Raw genomic sequence first — 15,727 nt, 5'->3', positions numbered from 1 at the left:
AAGTGCTTCAGAATTAAGTCCTCTCAATTTTTTTTAATTTCATAGAATCATAGAATCATAGAATTAGCTGGGTTGGAAGGGACCTCAGAGATCATCAAGTCCAACCCTTGACCCACCGGTGCGGTTGCTAGACCATGGCACTGAGTGCCACATCCAGTCTCTTTTTAAATGTCTCTAGGGATGGAGAATCCACCACCTCACCGGGCAGTCCATTCCATTGCCTGATCACCCTCTCCGTAAAAAAATTCTTTCTGATATCCAGCCTAAATCTCCCCTGGCACAACTTAAGACTGTGTCCTCTTGTCTTGTTGAAAGTCGTCTGGGAAAAGAGACCAACCCCCACCTGGCTCCAACCTCCTTTCAGGTAGTTGTAGAGAGCGACAAGGTCTCCCCTGAGCCTCCTCTTCTTCAGGCTGAACAGCCCCAGCTCTCTCAGCCTCTCTTTATAGGGCCTGTGCTCGAGTCCCTTCACCAGCCTGGTTGCCCTCCTTTGGACCTGTTCCAGGACCTCGATATCCTTCCTGACCTGAGGGGCCCAGAACTGAACACAGTACTCGAGGTGTGGCCTCACTAGGGCTGAGTACAGAGGCAGAATCACTTCCTTGGACCTGCTGGCCACACTGTTCCTGATACAGGCCAGGATGCCATTGGCCTTCTTGGCCACCTGGGCACACTGCTGGCTCATGTTCAGCTTCCTGTCAATCCAGACTCCCAGGTCCCTTTCTGCCTGGCTGCTCTCCAACCACTCTGTGCCCAGCCTGTAGTGCTGCATGGGGTTGTTGTGGCCAAAGTGCAGGACCCGGCACTTGGCCGTGTTGAACCTCATCCCGTTGGAGTCAGCCCAACTCTCCAGTCTGTCCAGGTCCCTCTGCAGAGCCCTCCTGCCTTCCAGCTGATCCACACTTCCTCCCAGCTTGGTGTCATCTGCGAATTTGCTGATGATGGACTCAATCCCTTCATCTAAGTCATCGATAAAGATATTAAACAGTACTGGGTCCAACACTGATCCCTGGGGGACACCACTGGTGACCGGCCGCCAACTGGATGCAGCCCCATTCACCATCACTCTCTGGGCCTGGCCTTCCAGCCAGTTTTTAACCCAGCACAGGGTGCTCCTGTCCAAGCTGCGGGCAGACAGCTTTTTCAGGAGAATGCTGTGGGAGACGGTGTCAAAGGCTTTGCTGAAGTCCAGGTAGACCACGTCCACCTCCTTCCCCTCATCCACCAGACGGGTCACCTGATCATAAAAGGAGATCAGGTTGGTTAGGCAGGACCTTCCCTTTCTAAACCCGTGCTGGCTGGGTCTGATCCCCTGCCTATCCTGGAGGTGCTGTGTAATTGCACCGAGGATGATCTGTTCCATAACCCTGCCAGGCACTGAGGTCAGGCTGATGGGCCTGTAGTTTCCTGGGTCCTCCTTCCGGCCCTTTTTGTGGATTGGCGTGACATTCGCCAACTTCCAATCATCTGGGATGTCCCCAGTTAGCCAGGACTGTTGGTAGATGATAGGGAGAGGCTTGGAGAGCTCTTCTGCCAGCTCCCTCATCACCCTTGGGTGAATCCCAGCCGGTCCCATAGACTTGTGGGGATCCAAGCAGCTCAACAGGTCACTGACTGTGTCCTTCAATATTACAGGGGGGCTGTTTAGATTCTTATCACCTTCTTTAAGTTCCAGAAGCCATCTGTCCTCAAGATAACCTGTCTTTTTTTTGAAAACTGAGGTAAAGAAGGTATTAAATACCTCAGCCTTTTCCTCATCTTTGATAACTACATTCCCACAATTTATACTACCTTAAAAATACAGAGAGAGAAACCATATACTTTTTTTATGATTCACAACATGTTCTGAGGTAGACGTTTGCCACAATGTACCAGCTATGTTTCAAGACATCAGACAAGCTGAATTTACAAGCAAGCAGCAATTTATTATTACTATTTATCTGCCAGCAGTAAAAGCTTTACATAACATTTTGCATTAATAGACCCCAGCTAAAGCAAGGGCCTGTTAAACACATGAAATGAGAACGACACTGAGTAGACTATAAGTGGATTTTAAAAACCCATTTTTTTCTCTCCTGGAGCATACACAGATATGGAAGAAAGGAGCTGTGGGATATACACTAAAAAGAGTAAAATGTGTTGTATTATTGTACGCTACACTGTTTTCCTTCTGGACATTTATCAGGGACAATACATGAACCAATGACAAATGTTTTTCCACAGAACAAGTGGAAATTATTTAAATTTCAAGAAAACCTATCAAACCATTGTTATTCCTGCTGAAGTGCCTGTTATTACTGTTTTCTAAAACTCTGAGCCAGAACGATAAAAAATTGAGCTTTTCTTCCAGAAAAGTTGTATTTGACTGCAGATTAACGTATCACACTACAAACATGAAAGTTTCCAAATGGCCAATGGAAACAAAACCCTTAGTACTACCAGAACGACAAGTACCCAGCTGCTTGAAGTCTCCAGTTGTTCTTGCAGATAGCAAAGCAGTGGGTTCTCTGGAAAAGAACTGAGACACCCTTAAAGTACCAATGCACACATACATACACACCCCAAAACCAACAGAGCTTACACTGAAAATGTCACTGCAAAACAGTCAAGGTAACTTACTGAATTCTAGTAAGATTAAGAATTAAAGACAATGCCTTATTTTAACCAAAAAGTCTTACAGCTTTGTGAGAGGATGTTTTTACTTCTGATCTAGATGATAACTCACCAAAGGAACCAGAGATAAAATTACAACTGGCACTTAGAAAGAGCAGAAATAAAAGTAACTTGTAAGGCAATGACATATCAGACTGTCCTTGTAAAATAAAAATACAGTGAATTACAAGAAAGATTTGTGACTACAGATTCAGATATGTTTGAAAATCATCAACTTGGACCTGCTTCTAAAAGCTTGGATCAGTGCAGATATCCAAGCTACAGCAACTTCAGTCCTACTGATTGAAGCAACCTTAATCTTAAACATAATTAAAAAACATAGCTGATAGCCATGAAATCATTAACATAAATATAGGTTAAAATACTATCTAATTAAAGATAAATAATAAAACCAACTACAGTATTTTCTTATTTTCCAGGAAATATATAAATATATAAAATATATGAGGACTGTCTCAAACAAAAACACACACAGGTAATTATTGTTATAGTTTACAATATACATTTCTATCTCAATGGAATGCAATACCAGTCTTAAGGTTGAAATTTTATCTGCCCTAGCTACTTAATATTGCACTCTTCTTGCAAGACAGAGTCATTAGATGACCAGAGGAATCCCCTCCCACGCTACTCATACTCAGGACTATTTGCTACCACTGCTATACTGTAAAGTTCCTAAAACCATTATCTGTAAACTGACAGAAACACAAATTCTGTCAAAATGGACACTGGCTTGCGTGCCTTTCAAAGTTCTGGAGGTCTTGTACACAGCAGTGAGCAGCTGGGAGAGAAGCAAGGCATCTGGCCCACAAGAGCAGAGACATAATACTCAACAGTGGAGATAAAGTCAATCCTATAAAACTGGACTTCTTTTCTAGGACTCCTTAAGCAAAAATCGCATTTCTGTGATAATACAAAGAAAAACTAAGCACAACCCAATAAAGACATTTTAGTATCATTTATCACTCCTGCTGGGAGAGTGACACTTAGACATTAAGTTCTGATAAAATACCAGCAATACTGTAATCCCTATAATCAGAGATGCTGCACTGCAGGTAAGGTAACCCACAGCACAATCAGCCTTTTTCTCTCTGTCCAGGCAAAGACCTTATATCTCAACATAACCTGTGTTCAAAGTTTCAATTCATGTTCCTATTCTCACAAATTGTTTGAAAGGATATAAGCTCCACCCCTCTAATCATTATATCATAGGAAAAACACATAGAGCTGTTCCTCTGAGACCCACCTTTTCTAACTCTAGGTTAGCAATTGTGCTTTACTTAACAGCCACCTTGTAGTAATGGGTGAATCCTCTCCAGAGAAAGCCTTCTGGCATTCACTCATCATTAATTTTATTCAATTTCAAGCATGAATTACACAAAATATAAGTCAGCCCAAATTGTCAAACCTATATATGTTAAGCCTCAAAATAATTTTATATTTACCTTGTTTTTTAAAAAGGTTGCTGTGTACTATTTCCTTCATGGACTGCACTTTTTGCTTCTGTAGTTTCACTGGTGGAATGCAAGTGTAAAATTCAAACAGGAGTTGGCTGCATGTGAAGGAAAAGTATTGTAAATACACATTAATTAAACATGTGTTAATAAGGACAGAAAGAGTAAAAGATTATACATTTCTAAACATTTATTTCTTTTGGAGAAAGATTTATTTACCATATCACAAATATTGACAAGAGATGAGCAGCAGATTAGAAAGAAAACTTTAAAGAGTAAAAAGATGAAAATGAACTAGCTTTTGGACATAAGTAATCATGGTTATTACTTCCCATTGTTTTCAATACAATAAGGGTATTTTTGTGTGTGGCAGATGCAATTTAACGTTAGCTGACAAATATATTTATTTCAAACTGACAACATTAGATTTGATTTCCTGAAATAAAGCTTATTCAAGGGAGACACAGGGAGATGAAAAAAAAAAATTGCTTTCATTTGCTTATTTTATTCACCAAGTTACTGCCTAAGCATTGGGCCACCATAATTAATTCTGTCATTATACAACTCAGATGAGAACTCCCTGTTAAGAGTATATGCCCAGAATTTAACCACTGTCTTGATCACTAAAAATTGGCATAGGTCTGCTGACTACAACTCCGTCAAGAAAAAATTGTTGTTTACAGCAGTATTACATGGTAGACACCACGCGCTACATCTGCTAAATACTCAAAACCAACTCACCTCAATAACTTGGCATCAAAAACCTTTTCAACATCATAGAGAACTGATGGTATGTACTTCAAGGCAGCAACCTGCATTGATTGACAGATTGTGTTAATTCCTCAAATAAGAATTATTCAGATATTAATCTTAAAAATTACTTTGCAGCAAGGATGCATACAGTATTTCAAACTGGCTCAATGCTGGCTTAAGATGTCGTCAAAGAAAGTAATTATTCTGTAAAACTTAGCCCCACATTCATACACAGTCCTCAGGTGAAAGAAATATTTAAAATGGGTCACCACTTCAACAACAGATAGTATATTCTACTGATCTACTGCAATTATTTAGCTCCTTGAAAAAGTTGGTTACAAAAGCTATTTTCCTTTCTCAAAGAAAAGAGTACTGTGAAAAACTGAGGCTGTTTAAAACACCAGCACAGTACCTGTGGTGAACTAGAAACTTGTCCTAGCCCCAGTTTTACTACAGCAATGTGTTCCTTGTTCTGCACACACCAAACACTACATGAAGATACTGTACAATAGTAGAATCTACATTTTCTTTTACATCATTTCACAGTTACCATGAAAGATTTTCAATAAAGAATAAAGGCACCAGTGGCCATAAAATATTTGAGGCAGTACTCTATTGACATTTGCCTTCCCACATACTCCCTGTTCTGCACTTGTATGAGGAAGGAAATAAGGATTCAGCTACCATTTCTCTATGGATCTGTAGTACCAACTGAAGTTCAATACCAACTATGTCCCCTGCATTCTTTTAAACTCCCAAGTTTAATTTGCAATATTGCTTCAAATGATGCACTAGACACAACTGAGCACTGCCTTAATGAAGTAATAAAAATCTCCTAGTAAGCAGTACAAGATGTTCTGCATTCTTCAGACCTTACAGATTAATTTTTTAAGTGGGATACAGATAAACCCACAGCATTGCAGAAAATTGTTTCATACCTAGACAATAAAATGTTAGGTTTATTTTTAACCTTTACTCCTGACCAAGCTTACTTTTTACCTTGCCCTCATTTGAAACATTATATTATACATACTCATGAAATTTAAGTACCCGTGAGATAAAAAGAACATTCTTAGAAGTCATTGGTGCATCTTCTTAGTCTAATTTTATTTGCTATAAAGGGAACTTTAACCAAGTTCCTGTGCTCTCCCTTGCTGTACACTACAATCAAAGCATCAACTCTCAGTACCTTTCTAGTCTTACTCTCTCTATGCATCTCAGCACAGTTTTAAGTTCTCAGAATCTACTGCAGTAACAAGGACAAGTCAAAAACATATGGGGAAAGCATGAGAAGAAATGCAGCACCATCATATTATTTTATTTTCATACTTTTCAATGCCACAAACAGTCATTATTCCCATGTTTCCATGACCTTGAGAATGTGTCATAAGAGGGTTCTGAAAGCATGCATACAATTGGAAGCACAGCTTGCTAAAAGCAGTGCCTAAGAGCAAGCTGGGTACAGCTGACATTTCCATCAGACAAGACCATCTGCAGGTCAGATGTGATGTGCCAATTGGAGGACAGAACACTTTTTGGAAAAGAAACTGGGGCTTGATTTGTAATTTAAGGTTGAGAGCATATGTATGTCAATGAAAGGGCACATACACAGCCTACCAACCAAGCACCAACAGTAAAGCTTCATAAAAACCAAATGTCAAATTGAAAAACAATTCATCACATTTTATTCCCCAGAAATCTGGTCTGATTTACACTGACACAAAACATAGCTGCAGAAAATTATGTTTTTTCCCTGAGACTTGAGAGAAAGGAAAAAAGTTCTAACATCTCCTTGCTCCTCCTCACCCCAACTCTCTTGACCAAGATGTGGTCTTGTGCTAGTGAATCTGTAACATTACCCATCTTGCTAGGAAGTGCTTTACAACAGCAAAGTCAGGAGACTGAAGTTATAATCCTAACTGCAGTAAAATGCCTTGATGCAAAGCTGAAGTATGTCTGTATTCTGTATTCTGTCTGTATTTTTAAACAGAAGAAATAACTTCACCATTTCCAGAAATGATTAGGAAAAGCTAATTTGGATTTATATGCAAATTTCCAGTTTACCAACAACAGATTTAGTCTTCAGTTGTCCAAATCTTATATAAGCAGTACCACAAAAGGGAACCCAAAACTCAGGCAGTAATGTAAGTCAAAGCATCTATTCACTTCAGGCAGCTTTAGAACAAATAATTCAAAATCAGTATTTTTAACTGTAAAATTATACAGCATGTAACCTATTAGGAAGTAAGACATCACTCAGAACATAAAGTTAAACTGAAGCAATAAAGTGCTTCTGGCAGTGACTAGGCTGTTTCATATGACAATGTTACAAACAATCTTTTACTGTCTGAGTTAATATTCAACACAGGTCTGACTATGATGGCTATCAGAAAAAGGACTGGGAATTGACTACTGAATTAAATACTGAGCTCCAACTTTAGAAAATAATTAGCACACACCAACAGACATTTAGGGTTTCAAAATAAATCTTTAAATACTCTAACACTAAACTTCATCTGTAGGCAACAAAGGGTGAAAAAAGTGTCAAAATTCCACATTCCATCTGCAAACCAGTTCCTTATAAGTTTCAATATCCAGAGAAACTCAGTTGCTTTAACTTTCCTCAAGGCTCCCAATACTTCCTCTTGCTGTCTCCAAAGTATAATCCATTTGAACATTTGAATCAACCCAATTGATCCTACCAATCTATATTCCACTAGAATTCATATCAATTTTAAATTCAAATGAGACAGCTTTAAGGCTGGTTTGATATTCTGATCATTGTCTATTTTTCAAAAAACCCTGAACTTTGCTCTCTTGATATGCAGCATATAACACCTGGAGTCCTGTTTATAGTATCACTGAATACTGCCTCTTCCTTACCCTACAGAGGTAACTTCATACTACAACACTTGTCACTGCCTCTGGAAACTTCACATGGGGTCTGGTGAGGGGGAAATCAGTATTACTTTTAGGCACTTATAAAGTTAGTTCTAGCCCTTTCTGCATCACCTTGCCCAATGCAGATATTACCTCCATTTTTATAGCCTGTTACAAGCAACTCACAGCTACCTAACATAGCAAAAGTCTCAAAACATCACAATTCTCCTCCAAACAGGGAACAAACATATTATCCATCATGAAAACTGCTATGACTGATCAACCTAAGAAGTTTTGATGGAGGGTTTTTTTTCCCTCAATTAACTTCCCTCTGCCAATAAATTTATTTCCAGCAGCAAGAATTTAACTACAATAATGTGCTTTTCATTCCATGAGTCACAAGTAGTGTGGACAACAAAGTTATGACATAAATCAGTATTTGAGACCTGTCATGAGATGTTTCAGCCAACTTCCAGTATCTGGGGCAGACTCAGATATTATGAATTAATACAATCCATTCTTCACAACTGATAGCACTCCTTACAAAAACCAAAATATTCATGCTTAAGATAGTATTGAGCAAAAATCCTGATAACTATAAAGTTTACTTTTCAAACTAAGACAGTGGAATCCCTCTTTAGCTTTATTTAAACAAATTTGAGAGAAACATTCAGCTCCCACTGGAGGCTTCACTTCATTATGCTCTTTGAAATATATCAGTAACTGCATTTTGGTTTTTTTATTCATTACATCAAACTTCATAAATGTATCTTTTTCTGACCTTTTCAATCTAGATCTCAAAAATCTATTAGAACTTATTTTTCCAGTAAAGGGGAATTAGAGAAGACACACATAGGATGTGTTTCTTAAGAGTCTATTTTGCTTAATTTGAAACAAAGCCCACAAGTCCAAACCAACTTGTTTCCAAGCACATACCAACCTGCAACAAAATGGCAGTTTTGTGTTGGCTTTTCATAAGGTTGTTGATGGATTCAAAGAGTCTCCTCATGGATTCTTCAAATTCTGTTTGTTCTTTGCCTTCATATAACCTGTTGAGAGATGTATTAGGTTACCCTTTCAGGACCAGAATGTTTCATATGTAATAGAATTAATAATATATTGGAAGTATTTTTCATCATTTGATCCAAAAAATATTTCACCAAAAGGTTTTATTTGCTGTTCACTAAATTGCAGAAAATTTTTCAGCTTGAACACAACCAACATCTTCAATTTTTTAAAAAGCCTTTAAAGAATGACACCTCCCACATTTGTGCTTATAAAAAAAGTAATTTCACTTTCAAAGTAACTTTTAAAAATTGGGGTTTTTTTCCACTATAACTGAGCTAACTCTAGAGTATTTTCACATATTATCAGTTTCTTTTGTCTACTGCTATTGCCACTTCATCAAGCAGCTATTTTCACTGTCCCCATTAACCAGTCTGCTTTTTGAAAAATGTCCCTACTTGATGTTTAAAAGCTAAAAAATGCATTTAAATTAAGGTCACTTCATTATTTCTTCATACCCTCTCCTAGCATTTGAAACTTTTTCTGTCCTTTACTTTTCATACTGAATACCATTTTCATAAACAGTAAAAAACACCAGTGACGTTAGTCATCTGAAACAGCTGTCAAAAGTCTAAAAAAACCACAATAAAAAATTATGTGAAGGTGACATGAGAAGCCTGAAATGTGAGTTGAATGCTGTGAACTAAATGCTACATCTCTGAAGTACTGCTCCTCTTTCAGAAGAGGAAATCCCTCATTTTTAGTCATGTATTTCAGAGTCTTGTACTTCTCTTTTCAACTTTAAACTTAGCCCTTAAAAGAGCTAAACATAAATTAAGAGCTGTTGTCTACGGAAAAAAAAAAAACAACACTGCTACTCATACAGTCACTGTTGAGAAGTTCTAAAGAAAGAAAACCCAAGGAAAACTTGGGGGATGACAATACATGGCCACTACACTGCAGGTACATCCCTACTGTGTGATAGCTACATAAAAAATGCATGCCAGAGAAATGCAGACATAAAAGGCATCTTGAAACAAACAAATTTTAGTACAAACACACTCACATAGAACAGGCATTTATTATCATGTTATTTCACTATCTTGGGCTTTGGTTAAATGATTTTTTTTTTTTTTAAATATACTGGAGTTTATGGCATGTGGGGGCTACTGAAAATCATTTTTCAATGGGAATAAAGTACATTTTAGCTGAAAGAGTGTGAAAGAGTGGGGTGAGTCAGTCTCAGTGTATTCAAGTTACTTAGCTAATGCACTGATAGAGCTTTTATTATATTTTATTATATAACACTGCTGAGAAAGTAAATGAAGTTTCTTAAGCTTAATTTTTAATGCAAGTGGAAATTTGAAGCTGTCTTGACTAAGGCTGTGAGATAAGGATAGAGTCAGAAGCATCACACAGCATGTATTAAACATATTTTTTACACCAGGACTAATTTAAACCAGGTAGGATTATAATTCTATTTCCTGACTCATCATCTTGTTTCCAATTTGACACTCCTTTCTTTGTTATATTTAAATTAAAATCACTTGTTCCAAAACCAAAACTTAAAATAGTAGTAATCATTTGCTTGGAAACAGCTTCATCACAATGGTGCACATCAATTTTACCAGCAAAAAGAGCCTCAGGACAATGAAAAGAAGAAAGCAAGCATTTCATGTTTTCAGAGTCTGTGCTTATATGTGCTTGGCTAGCACATATGACCTTTCTATAAAATATAGTCACTGAACAAAGAGCTGCAAGACATAAACTTAGTGCAGCTAACTGGAGAAAACCACATTTTCCCTTCCATTACACCTCTCTAGCTTCAATGAGATTGCATGAACCCAAATGAAAATAGATCTTGGTTATCTCCGGTGTATCTGCCTGAGAATAAAAAGCCTTCCATCTTATGTCTAACATAGAAGTCATCACTTTCCTACACAATTTTCACTTGATAATATCTCTTTCCTTTCAACAATGCATCTTAGTTTCTCAAGCAGCCCATTAAATAAGTGACAGACCAAGCTATCTCAGCTCTATTAATTCAAAATATTTGTCTCCAAGAAGGTTAATCTTAACCCTTGGAAGTGAAGTACTTATGATTAAAGTCCTGAGTTTTCTCAGGGGAAAAAAATATATAAATGCATTTTATCCATACTTTCTTTTTCATGACCAGTCTGACACAACAAGAAAATAACTGCAAAAAGTTAAATCACAACAGTTATGGGTGAATATACAGTATCAGATGATACTGTTCATTGTTTGGTTATTTTTGCCAGTAGCTACTGTAAGAGGTTCCACAACATGTTATGAGAATTGTCCAGCTGAATTTCTCCTTTTTCTATAAACTTGAATACTTCTTGTAAATATTACACCTCATCGGTTTGGCTGGTCTAAGCCCATTTAGCCTTCCCTATGAATTCCTGAACTGGAGATCAGAAACTCTCAATTCAGCTGGACCATGACTACTAAAAACTTCATTCTTCTGTGCACAGTCTCAGCTCCTGAACACCCTAACCTGTAGGACAAGCACTCAGTTTCAAGCCATCCATCACAGTGTTTGGATATCCATTGGTCTTTGGCCAAGCCACATGACACAAAGAACAGCAGATTTTTGAGGATGCCCTCTCCAAAAAAATATCACAGCAATGTCTGGTTTGTAGGCCAGTTGCCAGCTGTCTTGCTTTATTTGTAAAAATGAGAAATACAGTTCAGTTCTGTTCTGAAATGAGTTTCTGTTTCTCATATCTACTTCCGTTTCTGACATTGCACTGACAGCCTGAGTACTTACTGGGAAAACAGCATCCTTGATCTAACTATGAACTTGAACACATATTCAAGTGCTTTCAGAGTCCTTAGGATAGGTTCACATTGCTCCCCTCGACTGGAGGTATCCAAGTAAGTCTTCAGAACAGTCATCAATTTCCTGAAATGAAAAACACATTTTAATCATATTTTTACAACTGAACCTTTCTAACTTGCTTGAGTACTGTAAAAAAAGGTTAATGCTTAGCCAAGCACACACAAGATGTATTGCATGTATTTTTGTGCTTGTGTTGCACAAGTGAGGAGTAAATTCTTAACTGTGCAAGAAAGCAATCTGAAATCCCAAAACAGCATCACAACTGCACATTCCTGGGAGCACTTTTACAGCAGTTTGTAAAAAGTGTGCATAAGGTAACACAAATTGTTACTTCTGCTCATCTACATTAAGCAGCAATTAAACACCACCATGTGCTCTAAATTACTGGCATGTAAATAGGACAATATTCTATCACACAGCAATATCTGCTTGATAGTGCTTGAGCTTTCTGAGACAAATAATGCTCACTGCAACTTTCCTAGAATGTGAGAAAGGACTCATTGTGGACTGTTGCCTTTCAGTTCTAGCAGGCACATATACTAATGCACAACCTGCAAAACATTTCCCATTGAGTTGGGACTGATGCAAATTCAGCACAGGACACCACAAGATGTCTTCAACTATTTCAAGCCTTCAGCTAAGGTCTTCCATCTATTATTCATAAGCGAAATTAAAGTTCTGCTTCAATCCGCCACCCTATTAAGATGTTAGAAAAGACTTCACGTAGATTAAGAAAAAAAAATAAATCCATAATGTTACAGCATTTCCCCAAGATCACTACTAACTGAAGACACTGTCTTTCTTCAGAATTCAATGTTATTTTATTCTATGATCCTCTGCAAAAAACTTCCTTAAGGGAAGAGGTAATCCAGTATTTAATTTACTGTATAACATCTCCACAGTTTTGTTCTCTTTGTGAATCCCTGTCTTCCCATCTGGGCATCTCCAAAAATGAAGACCTTAAAAAAACCAAAAAACAAACCCAAAGAAGTGTATCAATCCACACACTGGCATGGCCAGGTAACAAATGCTGATAACTCCATGTCACAGTGGAACACATAACAAACACCAAAATGTCAGTTCACTGCATTGAAATTCCTGGTGCAAGAGCAGACAACAACCTATAACAGCAACATGCATATGACAACTTGACAGGTCCCAAACTATCTTTTTTCCCATTAGTTCACTGTAAACAAATACATGGAAATCTATATAAAAGGGTTCAGGACATCCTCAAGACCTCCATTTAAGGCACTTTAGATCAACATAAAGGGAGAGGTTTCCTGGTTAATTATCTGTTGACAAATTGGACAGGATAGTGATGAAGTGGTCAGACACAGCAAAATCCAGACCAGAGAGAGATGAATGCCAAAGAATCATTTGACCCCAAATCAACTAATATATGTCAATTAACTCTGCTTATAATAATGTTTCTCATAAGCAGATGTTTTTTCCAGGTAAGCAAACAGCAGCAAAACAACAGTGATCACTCATTACATCAGAACAGTTACAAACAGGATTTATTCTCATTAACGTGATGGTGGAGGCTTAGAAAAAAAACTAAAAGGATTAATCAAACTTACTTGTATGCAAGTGTTGCACTAAAATGCTGCTGGATGTATGCTTCCAAAACTGCATTAAAATGTTGAAACTTACGGTCTGCAATGAGTCCTATGATATAGATCTAAACAGACAGACAGACATAATCAGCATTTTTTTTATAAAGTTACATCATAAAATTTAAATATTAGTCTTCCAAAAATTTTTTTATACTCTACTATTTTAGAACTTTTAAGAAATTTAGTTTTAAATAGTAATATTCCATCTCTTCTATAGATATTTTAAAACTAATTCTCTGAACTAAACCACTTGATATGTCATTCAAAAGTCTAAGGTCCTTGACTTTGACAAATAAAATACTCTTGTGCCAGTTCTTACCAGTGCATCAAAAACAAGGATGTCATATTCGTTACTGTGGGAATGTTCCATCATGATGTTAAACAGGGCATCAAGAGTATCTTGGAGAAACTGTAGAACATGAAATGACCAATCAGCAATCAATTTAACTTTAAAATCCTACATCAGTTTTCAGATAATAGACTTGTTTTCTCTCAAGTTAGAATTTTAAAGGCCTTCACTGAAACACTTAAATTCAGAAAGCACTTGCCAGAATTTAAGCTATAGTTTATTTCCTCAGGCACATGAGTAATCAATAATATATTTTGAGCTCAAAGCTTATAAAAAAGCTAGAAATAGTCTATCAGTGACATAACTATCTAGAACTGCATTCCTCATTTCTCAGTGATACAGATACTACTTCATTGCTACTTGATCATATACATGATCATTAAAAACACATTTCATATTCCTGTAGCTTGAGTCAAAGCCTACTTGAAATCTGAGGAAAGTATCCCAGTGAACTTGGAAGCCAAATCTTTGGTTAAGATATTTTGTATTCTAAGTTCCTCTCCCTCCTACTCTCAAGAGGCATCTGCTGCTTATATTTAAAAAGTAACACAAGTGTAGTAACTCCCTAATATGGAAGCTCGAATCTGCCACTTTCCAAAATATTAATGAGCTTTTATTCATATTATCCTATTTAACTGATTTCTTAATTGGGTACATAATACACTTTTTAAAAATATTAAAACATAAATTAATACTAAGATCCATAAAGAAAGCAGAAGGAACTATTTGCAACTCTTCAGATAGACAAAAGGAAACAAAGATTTTAGGCAACACTTGACTGTTAATGGCTTCATAGCCAACCAGGTTTTTAAACTGAAATTTTCTGTGCCTGCTCAGTATTAAAGTTTACCTGTGAAATACATGTAAGCACCTGAAAGCAACGACTTTTTCTGATTAAGGCAATTGTCTCATAATGTTCTTTGTATTGAACTCTCCATTCACACACAAATAAAGCAATAAGAGCAGAAAAAGATTGTAGTATGTTAATTACCAGTGAAAACTGGGAAATTTGATCAGTAATCTTGCAAATATCCACCACGTACCAGTAACTAATACCAGAGATGTTTAAGACCAACGGGTGGAAAAAAAGATAATTACCAGTTAGGAATACTGTCCAGGTGCTTGCTTCCTCACTCTAATGAAGAGCTTAGCTCACGTCTTTTGCAAACTATCCCTAAAAAAATATTACGCTGAATGACTCATACAAGAAAGCATAAATCACAGCCCTCTAGGTTCCTGTGTTTACTGTGACTAACACTACATTTTCTTTTCATTTATTAAACAATGAAACACTTTTTCTGCCATAACATGAAGGATAAATATATAAAGATAAACCTTCACAACTTCCTCTCCATCCACAATCTTCAATTTTTCCAGGTTTTCCTGTAGCAGCTCTGGCTTCATACGCCACTTCAAGAGACCTAGTAAACCAACTAATAGAAAACAAATGGAGAAACACTGAAATTCAAAACATATTGGCCATTTGTGCAAATGGCTTCTAAAGCTTCTATCATTGGAATACATACCATTCTGAGTTAACTTTGTTGAACAAACAAGAGTTGAAATACAAAACACATCTCGTGAGCTTACTGAAAGCCCCCCCACATTACTTGAATTCTTGGTTGAGGTTGCTCCCTTATTTTCTGGGTGCTGTCGTGTGGAAGGTAATGTCAAATAAGCACTAGCATCCTCCATTTTTTTAGTGTCCCCCTGGAAAAACAAGGTAACAGATGTTTCCTATCAATAAATTGATTTAGACCTATGTTGTACTTCCTACAAAAGTAAACAAAAACCCCTGTTTCTGTGAACTTCAATGCATAGAGTAATTGATAAAATAATAAAGAATACCTGAGGCCCAGCATGGCTCAACCATGTAAACCTAAAGTCAGTGTTAGTCAAAAAGAAAGCCTGCATTGAACATGCAGGGAAAATAGTGCACTGAAATTATAAAGTGGGATTGAAGTTACAATATGGAATATGAAGTCACAGTACGAGGGGTGACATAGCAGGCAGAGTAAAATCAGTAGCAAATTTCTTGTTGAAAAGTCAATAGTTATGGAACACAATAGACTACTGAGCATCACAGAAGATAGACAACATTGTTGCAATATCTGCACGCAAGAACATGAAA

The 15,727-nt window shown here is 37.1% G+C and overlaps 1 protein-coding gene across 1 annotated transcript in view; it reads right to left on the bottom strand.

Annotated features, from left to right (window-relative positions):
* Window positions 1–15,727, bottom strand: part of DOCK2 (dedicator of cytokinesis 2) — a 129,106-nt gene that overhangs the window by 89,772 nt on the left and 23,607 nt on the right. Inside the window, exons 18-25 of the mRNA XM_071758480.1 lie at window positions 15,123–15,306; window positions 14,932–15,029; window positions 13,567–13,656; window positions 13,212–13,312; window positions 11,557–11,691; window positions 8,701–8,809; window positions 4,869–4,939; window positions 4,119–4,225 (exon numbers count right to left, since the gene is read on the bottom strand). Of these exons, the coding sequence (XP_071614581.1) occupies window positions 4,119–4,225; window positions 4,869–4,939; window positions 8,701–8,809; window positions 11,557–11,691; window positions 13,212–13,312; window positions 13,567–13,656; window positions 14,932–15,029; window positions 15,123–15,306 (895 nt within the window). The remainder of the gene's footprint in view (window positions 1–4,118; window positions 4,226–4,868; window positions 4,940–8,700; window positions 8,810–11,556; window positions 11,692–13,211; window positions 13,313–13,566; window positions 13,657–14,931; window positions 15,030–15,122; window positions 15,307–15,727) is intronic.

This window comes from Heliangelus exortis, chromosome 15 (genome assembly GCF_036169615.1).
Source record: "Heliangelus exortis chromosome 15, bHelExo1.hap1, whole genome shotgun sequence".
In the NCBI taxonomy this organism is placed as follows: Eukaryota; Metazoa; Chordata; class Aves; order Apodiformes; family Trochilidae; genus Heliangelus; species Heliangelus exortis.
This window is presented reverse-complemented; position numbering and strand designations above follow the sequence as displayed.